Source organism: Artibeus jamaicensis, unplaced genomic scaffold, assembly GCF_021234435.1.
Source record: "Artibeus jamaicensis isolate MK-2021 breed Jamaican fruit bat unplaced genomic scaffold, CSHL_Jam_final contig_490, whole genome shotgun sequence".
In the NCBI taxonomy this organism is placed as follows: Eukaryota; Metazoa; Chordata; class Mammalia; order Chiroptera; family Phyllostomidae; genus Artibeus; species Artibeus jamaicensis.
The window spans coordinates 2,427,503-2,438,585 of NW_026521861.1; the positions used below are offsets into that span (position 1 = coordinate 2,427,503).

At 40.3% G+C, this 11,083-nt stretch overlaps 1 protein-coding gene across 5 annotated transcripts in view; it reads right to left on the minus strand.

The window, feature by feature from the left end:
- Positions 1-11,053, minus strand: part of ARL3 (ADP ribosylation factor like GTPase 3) — a 41,307-nt gene extending 30,254 nt beyond the window's left edge. For 3 of the 5 annotated variants that reach the window (XM_053668432.1, XM_053668431.1, XM_053668430.1), the window contains exons 1-2: positions 10,914-11,053; positions 3,556-3,699 (exon numbers count right to left, since the gene is read on the minus strand). In XM_053668432.1, the coding sequence (XP_053524407.1) occupies positions 3,556-3,699; positions 10,914-10,916 (147 nt within the window). In that variant the 5' untranslated portion in view covers positions 10,917-11,053. The remainder of the gene's footprint in view (positions 1-3,555; positions 3,700-10,913) is intronic. The other 2 variants (XM_053668433.1, XM_037159380.2) reach the window with 2 other exon arrangements.
- Positions 11,054-11,083: the final 30 nt, after the last annotated feature.

Here is an 11,083-nt window from a genome sequence, read left to right on the forward strand (position 1 = left end):
CTTGGGATGCAGGCCAGGTCCCCAGCAGGAGGCACATGAGGGACAACCACATATTGATGTTTCTCTCCCACTCTTTCTCCTTCCCTTCCCCTCTCTCTGAATATAAATAAATAAAAATATAAAAACAAAAACCACCCCAAAGCTGGATCTGAAACCTCAACAGAACAGAACAAAGGCAAAAGCTACAATCTGGAAGACTGGATTCTTTAGGAGTGGTCCGAAATTAATACAGAAATGTCCTCGTGTGGATTACTCAGGAAGAGGAAGGTGCTGATTTCAGGGCACTGTGAGGGAGGCTGGTGAATGACTGGATTTGGGGCCCAGTGAGAAAGGTAGGGCCTGCTGGAACAAGTTCCAACTCTGAAGTGGAACCCTCAATTACAGGCGGTGATGAAAACAAACAAACAAGCAGCTGTTGGAAGTTGTTCTTTAGTAGGTATCTCTGATGAACCTGAAAAAAAAGTATTCATTTTCAGGACCGTCACTCAAGGTGGAAGCTTGTGGAAGGTGAACAGATCAGAGGCAGGCAGAGCTGTGAGCTGGGAGTTAGTGAGCAGAGAAACAAATTAACAAGAATTCTGGGGTTCCAAGAGAAGGCATTTCATGAGCAAGAATAAAAAAAATCTTCTCGCAAAACTGATAGAGTGAAATCGGGATTTGAAACCCCCGGAGCGTGTTCCCCCAGAGTAACTGGAGGTAAGTGGGTCGGGGGCGCCTCCGCAAGCGCGGCTTCGTCCGGCAGCTCGCCAGCCCTGCTGCCCAGCACGTACAGGCAAGGGGCAGGGCAATGGTGCAGGGACACTGCCACCCAACTTCCCCTGAGGATAAACAACGGTCCCTGGACAGCAGCTGCGGATGATGCTGATTGCAACTCCTCTAAAGCGCCAATGACTAAATAAATGAGAAGTTAAAGAGTTGTAAAGGGAAGTGACTTAGGCTTATTGTAAAAACTACTTCATTCTGACTCACTGACAGAACCACTTTTGTGAACTTAAAAATTCTATACACAACTACAATAGTAAATGTCAAATCCTTCTGAAATGAAGCAGGGAATAAGTAAGAGTAAATTCTGGAATTCAACCATATGTACCAACTGCCTTAAAATTCTACTAAGTCATCAGATCCAATCTATTAAGAAATACTGTAAGGAAATAATGTGTAGATATAAACATTTAGAGAGATGTATTGCATTAGTATTTATAACAACATATAAAGATGTTCAATGTAAACAGCTTATTTTCCATAAGCCTTTTAAATTTATTTTAAATATGCCTATCATGTATATGCATAGAAAAAAACTGAATGGGTATGTAACTAAATGTTAATAGTGGTTATGTAGGAATGGACATTATAAGTGATTTTCAGTTTCTAAATTTTACTTTTTAATGCTTTCTAAATTTACTATAATGAACATCTATTACTTTTTCTAATATACAAACAAAAATACCAAAAGTCTGTTTTTAAAAAATAAATATGAAGTCTTGACATAATACTGGGTGGGGCAAAAGTAGGTTTACAGTTGTGAATACACAAAACAGTTTATTCTTATACTATTGTCCATAAGAACAACTGTAAACCTACTTCTGCTCTACCCTGTATAATAAGAATCACCTACAACACATCAAACAAAGCTAGAATTGGAACTCTGGGTCCACAACTTTGAGTTCATTTCCATGTTTGCAGCATGGAAGTCCTATTTTAAGTGGTGTTCTTAAGATGCACAAATCAACCCCCCCCCAAAAAAAAAATTTAGCCCTTCTTTTTCTGGCAGAAATCCTCACACACTAATATGAGTTTCAGCCTTTCTAGGCTAGACTACTGTAATATGCTCCTCCTTAGGCTTACATTATATTCGTTTAGAAGCTGTACAATTGCTCACTTTTCCGCAAAGGGTTTTGAATCAGTAAGACTTGTAGGCCACACAGTACACACACCAGCACAGCCATTCACACTGGACATGAAGCTCTTATCACACCGTGGTGACAGAAAATGCTAAGTAACCAGGGGTTTGCTAAAACCTCTAATGGTCAAACACTTTAAAGTGACTAAGCCCAACAGGGCTCTCCCTCCTTAGGAAACCCAAAGGCTTGGCCGAAGGTCCAGCTTTCTCAGAATTTCCTCCAGGAAAGGAGGTGCAAAGGAGTGGACTAGAGTTCTTTCCACTGGGACCTATCTTTCAACTTCTAGACAGCAAGCACTATCACGGCCTTACCCTTGTATTTTCCTGATTAGCCTTAGGAAAGAGAAGCACTGATGAAGCTGGATTAAAAATATAGGTAATTGGCCCTGGCTGGTGTAGCTCAGTGGATTGAACCTGGGCTGCGAATTAAAGGGTCACCAGTTCGATTCCCAGTCAGGGCACATGCCTGAGTTGTAGGCCAGGTCCCCAGTGGGGGCCAGGTGAGAGGCAACCACACATGATGTTTCTCTCCTTCTCTTTCTTCCTCTCCAAAAATAAATAAAATAAAACCTTTAAAAATTTAAAAAAAATATATAGGTAATTGTTTTTTTACTTTAAAAATTGATATATATATTTATATTTATTAAGTCTGAAAAATATACACTAAAATATTAACAGTGGCTTTTCTCATAGTACTCTTTGGTTTTCTCCCTTATACTTTCTCTGTGTTTTCTACATGAAATAATTTCATAATCAGAGAAGAGAAAGCTATTTTTAAAAAAGATTATATTTAATTATTCTGAGAGAGGGGAATGGAGAAAAAGAAAGAAAGAAAAATCGATCGGCTGCCTCTCACACATGCCCCAACTGGGGGGATGTGGCCCTCAACACAGGCATGTGTCCTGATGGGGAATGACACCAGTGACCCTACACTTTGTAGGACAATGCCCAACCCACTGAGCTACATCATCCAGGGTGATAAAGCTATTTTTAAAAAGGAATCACTTAGGCCCTGGTGGGGTAGCTCAGTTGGTTAGAGCACTGTCCCCACACACCAATGGCTCCGGGCACATACAAGAATCAACCAATGAATGTAAAAATGAGTGGAACAACAAATCGATGTTTCTCTCTCTAAAATCAATCAATCAATTAAAAAAATTTTAAAAAGCAATCACTTAGCTGGGAGGGAATTGAATGTCTTGACATATGTATTCATACATATTTATTTGAATTATTTATTTAAAAAATTATAAAATATACATAACATAAAATTTACCATTTTAACCATGCAGCTCAGTGGCATTAAGCACATTCCCCCTGTTGGGCAGCCGTCCCCACCATCCTCTCCAGAACTCTGTCTGTCTTGCAACACGGACACTCTGAGTCCATTAACTGATAACTACCCCCACAGCCTCTGGTAACCATTATTCTGTGATTCTACTTTCTGTCTACATGTACTTGACTACTCAAAGTATTTCACGTGATTGGAATCTCTTGAAATGTTTAATGAATCTTAAGATTGCTTTTAAACAGGACAGGCTTTTCTCAGTAACAAAACTCAGACGTAGACAAAACCATATTTCCCACTTTGTCTTTCGAGTTGTTGTTGTCATTTCCACGTGTCCACAAGCGTCTGGGGCCGAGGCAGGGCTCACCTGTGTCGGTGTGATGTGGCTGATGTCTTCAGACGCAAGCTGCTTCAGAAGGGTCGTCTTGCCTGCATTGTCCAAGCCCAGGAGAAGGAGTCTCACCTCCTGGTCTGGTGCACTTTTCAATTTACGCAGAATTGAGAGTAAGCCCTTGAACAACCATAAGAAAGATTACTTTGGGTGCACTAATGTTGATTATTATTGAACATCAGAGTCTCTTCTTGAAAAAATTCTTGGTTGTGAAGAGCACAATTGTTATTATTTTCTATTTTAACGCCACTTATTTCAGTTGCTTCCCCCTTCTGAGTTTTGGCAGAAGTATGTTAGTAAATTTCGCAACTTAATAAATAGCATGGCTTATTCTTGCTCCTCCTATTAATCCGGCTTAGTGGTCACCCCAGATTCCCTGGGAGTATGAGCTACTACCAAATCGTGCTCAAAGCCCTTCTTCTTATAAACTAAGACTACAGTACTCATTGTATCCAGCTATAGGAAATTGCCTTTTGTTTTTTCCTCCTTTACTAGCATGAAATTTCTGGTGGGTAAAGACTATACCTTCTATTTCCCACATACCTGGTACTTGTTAGATAGATACTAGATAGTAGTATCCACCCAAGTAAGTGTAAGATGCAAAGGTGCTATACAAAGAAACACAAAAAAGTTGTATGAAATTGTATCTGGGCTCTGTTCAAGTTTAAAACCATCATTCTGTCCTGACCATGTAGCTCAGCTCAGTTGGTTAGAGCATCATCCTGATACACCAAGATTGCGGGTTCCATCTCTGGTCAGGGCAGATACAGGAATCAACCAGTATATACATAAATAAGTAGAATAACAAATAGGTGTTTCTCCTTTTCTCTCTCTCTAAAAGAATCAATAAATAGCCCTGGCTGGTATGGCTCAGTGGATTGAGCACCAGCCTGTGAACCAGAGGGTCACAAGTTTGATTCCCAGTCAGGGCACATGCCTGGGTTGCAGGCCAGGTCCCCAGTAGGGGGCGTGCAAGAGGCAACCACACATTGATGTTTCCTCTTTCTTCCTCCCTTCCCCTTGCTCTAAATATAAATAAAAATAAATAGATAAATAAATAAAAATAAAAGAATCAATAAATAAAATTTGAAAAGAAAGAGATTTCGTCATCCAAAATACTCTACCATCATGTGACTTTCACTAGACCCTAGAGTACAGGTGCACAGCGGGGATGATCTGTTTTTCAGATGAAGAATTTGAAGAAACAGAGAAGTTAGGGAATTTAAAAGTCACTAATGAAGAAAAATCAAAATTCAATCTGATATTTTTGACCAGTGACCTAATATTTCCGTTTCTTGTTTTTATTATAATTAATTTTTATGAGTGGAAATAAACCATGCTGCTTTTTATCTAAGAACATAAGTAAGATCTTATAATGCTTATATTATAAAATCTATAATAATTATAAGATTATAATCTTAATAAGATCTAATTATAAGATTATAAGTTGTTGAAATAATTCTCAACAACTGAGTCTTTAGACCATGATATGCAAATATGTACAATTATTAAGAATTCCTTTCTCCTCAGAGACGCTTTGTTTACCATTTCCAGTACTGTATTTGCACTGACTTGCTAAGAACCACATTAACCTCTATATGCCTCAAATTTTCCCAGAACTAAAATAGAAGGTTTTGGTTCAAAAGAGAAAGACAAATTGTATACCAAAAGATGTGGGGAAGAGAGGCTGAACAGACCTGAAACTAACAAACAAAAATAGGTATTTTTTTTTTTTCTTTAAAGGGATGACACTTCTTTCGTTTTCATCCTTTCTGGCCTTTAATTCTTTGACACCATTCCTTTTTGAAACTATATTTATGAGAAGTCTCCCTGGCTTCTGTTAGCTACATTGCAATCACTCATTTATAATACCACCTTTCAGAACAGTTAAAATTAGAAGTCTGAGCTCCTCAGAGGACTGGTGATATAAAAAGGCTAAGAACAGGGAAAACACACTGTGCTGCTCCTGAGTTCCTGGTTAGATGTCCTCATTACCTTTCCAATCAAACTCTAAAACAACTGGAATTTATCCCATTAGTACATTAAACAACCTACAGGTACAGTTCTTGTCATGTATTATCTACTAGTATAGAAATCGTGAAAGAAGGTTTGTTTTCTTTCTTTTTCTTAAAAATGTTTTAAAAATATTTTATTTATTTATTTTAGACAGTGGGGAAGGGAGGGAGAAAGAGAGTGAGAAAAACATCAATGTGTGGTTGCCTCTCAAATGCCCCCTACTGGGGACCGGGGACTCAGTCCACAACCCAGGCACATGCCCTGACCGGGAACTGAACCTGCGACCCATTGATTCTCAGGCCAGTGCTCAACCACAGCCACACCAGCCAGGGCAGAAGGCTTGTTTTCTATAAAATATTTCAAGGTTCAAAATGAATGTTTTGGGTTTTTCCTCATGTATTTCTTCCTTAAAGAAATTAGTAAATAAAAATACTGCATTCTGTAGGCTGAGACTTTGCACACACTCGTTCTACTTGACACTGAATAATTTAAAGAAAAAGGTAAAGCCCTGGCAGGTAGCTCCATTGGTTAGAGGCTCATCCGGATAGTCCAAAGCTGCAGGTTCGATCCCTGGTCAGGGCACACACAGGACTCAACTGCCAAATGCATACATAAGTGCAACAACACACTGATGTTTCTGTTTCGCTCTCCACCTTCCTTCCTCTCTCTCAAATCAATAAATAAAAAGAAAAAATGTAATTTCTATTCATCTTAAAAGGAGAGAAATAAAACACAGATGAGAAAGAAACCATTCTGGGGTGGGTTCGAGGGTGGGAGGCCGGGATGGGTCGGGTGGGGAGGGGTGTGCTGGGGTGAATGATGGGGACAACTGTACTTGAACAACGACAACAACAAAAAAAAATTAAAAAGCTTTTTAAAGCCCTGGCTGGTGTAGCTCGGTGGATTGAGTGCGGGCCTGCGAACCAGAGTATCGCGGTTCGATTCCCAGTCAGGGCACATGCCTGGGTTGCAGGCCAGTTCCCATCAGGGGACACATGAAGGCAACCATACATTGATATTTCTCTCCCTCTTTCCTTCCCTTCCTCCTCTATAGATAGATAAATAAAATCTTTTTTAAAATCTTTTTAAACATAAAAAAAGGAAGAAACCATTCTAACTATAGCTAAACTTTACTGACCTAATGGTATCAAAGACGAGACTTCTACATTTCTAATGGGTAATTTTCCTCATTGGGAAACAATGACTTCACAAGTGAAATTACAGAGAAATGGAAAGTTCAGCTAATATCTTCTTCCAGCGAAATGATAAATGGCATCTCAAGCATGGTCTAGGCAAGACAAATTCAAATACAATACAGCATCATATTAACCCAACTACTCAGGACAGGGGATCCCAGGATTACCAGCGTTTGCTAAATAGGGAAGAGGATATTTATAGATATCAGGGTTCTGCCTGAAAGGTACAAAATAAGCCGATTTAACAGGCTGGAGGAAAGAGCAGAGTAAGTCTATTCTAGGGATCTATCCATGTATGTTCATACTTTATTTTCAATGTCGAAGGAAGGCAAACATTAGAAATTAATTTTATTATGGGGCTAAGTTTTACAGTTACAAATACAATGGAATGGATTTTTAAGGTGTATTTTTGGTCAAAACATTCATTCATCATTAAATACCCCATGATGTGCCCGAGTACAAGAGTGAGCAAAACAGACCTGGTTTCTATGTAGGATCTGTACTCCTATGACATTAAATAAAGGCAATTTAAGAAACAAGAACTTTAGTTCATTGTAGATTGTGTAAACGCCATGCATATATGCCAGTTATATGCACCCTGGTAGACAAAAGTGGTCTGACTCAGCCACAAAATTTTGAACAAACTTTACTACAGGCAAATCATGAATAGATGTGCTATTCACTACAGACATTTTGCCTGCCTCACAATCAGCTTAAACTCAACTATTGGCAAAGGCATGGCTCACTGATCTAAAATGATGCACACTAGGTCATTCAAAGAAACTGGTGTGGTAGAGGGAAAAAGAGGGATGTGTTGGTATATGGAAAATATATGTGACCCTGTCTGGTGTGGCTCAGCTGGTTAGAGTGTCCTCCCGTGACCGAAGGGCTGTGGGTTTGATCCCTGGTCAGGGTGCTCCAGGAGGCAACCAATCGATGCTTGTCTCTCGCATTGATATTCTTTCTCTCCCTTCCTCTCTCTCTAAAAGCAATTTAAAAAATGTCCTTGGGTGAGGATTAAAAAAAAAAATAGTGGCTGTGAGGAGCGGCTAAAATTTAAATATTCAATTAGTAAGCCAAATGTCAAGTACATGTACTCCCCATAACTAGCTTAAATGGAACTGACTTCAATTTATTTTTACCCCTTTAAAATAATAATAATAAAAAAAGTTGGGCCCTGGCTGGTGTAGCTCAGTGGATTGAGTGTGGGCCTGTGAACCAAAGGATCGCAATTCGATTCTCACTCAGGGCACATGCCTGGGTTGCAGGCCAGTTCCCAACAGGGGACGCACGAGAGGCAACCATACATTGATATTTCTCTCCCTCTCTCCTTCCCTTCTCCTCTAAAGATAAATAAATAAAAATCTAAAAAAAAAAAAAAAAAAAGAAAACACCCAATAAAAAAAAAAGTTGGTACTGCCCAGTAAGATCTTATTAATTTCCAGGAATTCCTATAGCCTTGACAGGGAGAACTTCACCCAAACTTTGCCCTCTTTCTCCTCATCTCTCTACTACATTATTACCATGTTTCTTGACGAACAAAATTAGAGCATCTCCTCAGAAAGGCTGTGAGTTCCCACTTCACCAGCGTCCTAATGAAAAGAACATTACGGGTTTTCGAGTTTTATAGATTTGTATTCAACCTCCCTGTATGTGTAACTCCAGTCACAGTTAGATCTAGAAAATGGGAGCAATATTTACATCTAGAGAAAAATGTTAGGAAGATTAATAAGGTACTGTGTGTAAAGCATGGCACACAGTAGGCACTCAAAACAGCTGTTTGTTTATATATTTTTTTACTTTTCACTGACCATTTCTGACCATAAAACATAATCTTGGGAATCTTCAAATGTTGAATATGCTTGATAACTACCACTAGGCTCATATCTGTAGAAAGCAGTCTGTAATTAATTCCTGAATGAAGGAGTCATCTGTCAAATAACAATAATTAATTATGCTCTAGAACTACTGCCATTTTAGTATCTCACCAAGGACTTAGAATCATAAAGCAGGGGTAAAATAGCTGACCTTAGATGTTCAGAGAAACCCCAACGGGTTTTGGTTGAAGTACCCTCAAAATTAAAAAAAAAAGTTTGTATTAGTCATAGCTGAAGGTTAAAAAAAACAACCCAAAACCAACAACCTGGGACTTACTGTTCAGTTGTTTAGTTACCGTGGGGCCCATGGGATTCAAGATGTAACACACTTACTCACACCACTGACTTTTTAAATTCCATGTTCCACTTTCAGTTCTAAGAATAGCTCATACTTCTTTAGAGATAGAAAAAAAAGTATTTTGGAAATCAGATAAAGAATCTAGAATAATCTGTCCTAATTTCTTATTGTTCATTTTAGGAAAAAATAAAAACCAAATCTGTCTTGATCACTGAATAGTTGTATATAAGTGTTGCATACACTGTCAATTTGTTGCATACAGTATCGATTTGCACCTGGAAACATGAACAGTGGTTACTTTATTGTGGCCTATAATTATAAATGAGACTATCACGAAATTACACAATCCACTTAACTGATAAACACAATGGGAAAAGTTAGGCTACTCTCATGCATTCTCACTTATGATGACATCTCATTCTCTATTGGTGTGGCATGTCTTTGTCATTTCAATTCTAGTCATTTTTGGGGGGTATTTATCTTTATATTCATTTGTTGAGAGAAACTTAAGCCTTTAAGTGGACAGCTCATGTACAGACAATTAATAAAAAGAAAACATGTAAAAATCTGTTTAGCCTGCGGTTAATAAAACTGCACTGTAGTGAGTAGGAAATGTGATCGGCAACTTCAAATAATTCTACTTTTTTAACAATCTGACAATGTAAAATCAATTGATTTTTTTTCTTTCAAAATGTACTCATTGGATAATCTGACCAAAGCTATATATTTTTTTCCTTTGTGGACATCTAGCTTTTTCTTCTAGATCAATAAAGTGGTATAACATTTCTAAAAGTCAAAAAGGGACTGGGGTTGGGGTAGGGAAGTAACTAAGTTCGAGTGCTGGCTTTTTACGGTTGGTAAGCTAATCAACCTTTTCTACATGTTTCACAATCGATTCTTCTTTGCTTGCTCTAAAACTACTCGACTTCATTTTAACAACCTCCAATTAACTTCACAGAAGTCAACAAGGAACAGAGAGGGTCAATGGTCAAATCTGTCACACATCACGGTTTACAGTTTTGGAAAGATTTCTTTAGATCTGACAGAGAAAAAGACTTCCCCAAATTGATGCCCACTCTCCAGCTTTAATTTCCCATTTTTTTATAGTTTGGAGGCCCCGAGCTGAGATTAAGACCTTTTGGCTCTGGTGTGGTCGTACGCAAAATAAGGTTGCAACAGGTTCTGAAGGAAATACCGGGAACCGGGCAGCAAATTTGCTTGCAACATGGACTAAAATTTTTCCAGCAACATGGATTAAGTATTGAAGATTGGTCATCAGGTACAAATAGACCTTGCAGAACCCTCAGCAAATAAATAAGGACTGCAGAAGCCTGCCCGCCACGCACACAGGAGGTGGTGTAAAATCCACCAGGCATTATCTTTCAAGAGGCACTTCTTTTGTATCCTGGGACTTAAAACCCTCCCCACAGACGCCCGCACATCCCGAGGCAGTGGAGCGCTAGGCTACCTTGTCCCACGGTACCGCTAGGGCGACCTCAAACGCAAGAGCAATGGCCCTGATCCCCATTTATGGAAAGGTCCCAGGGAACCCCACTTTCTGTCGGCGTAGCGAGGCCGACTCCCAGTAAATCTCTAAGCCTGCGAGCGAAGACTGCTCTTCGCTACTTCTCGGATTCGCCCTCCTCCCAATCCCCAGAGTAATGATGGAGCACCGGCTCCCACCCGGGACATCCACGCACCCTTCCAGCCCCTTTCCCTAGTTTCGGACCCCTTGCAAGCTCCGCCTTCCTCCCCAGGCCCAGGTCTACCTCCTAGGCCCACACCCTTGGGGCTCCGGCCGCCCCCCGACACCAATCCAGGACCCAGACAGCAGGCTAAGCATCATCCCATTCCCTTCTCGGCTTTAAGCGCAGTGCCCCGCCCTGGCTTGGGGACGAGGCTGGGGGTGACCGAGCGGTTCAGGAGGGGCCCAGGCCCCACACTCACCATCCTCCCGCAGAGTCCCTCCTCCTCCTCCTGCACCCCCGTTACCAGGGGCAACTAACTGCGGCACCGCCCCCGACGTCCCTCGCGCGCACAGCGGAGCAGCGAAGCAGCACAACAGAACGGGGCGGGGTCCAGCTCCGCTTTCCCCAAAGTGCGCAGGCGCGTCAAGG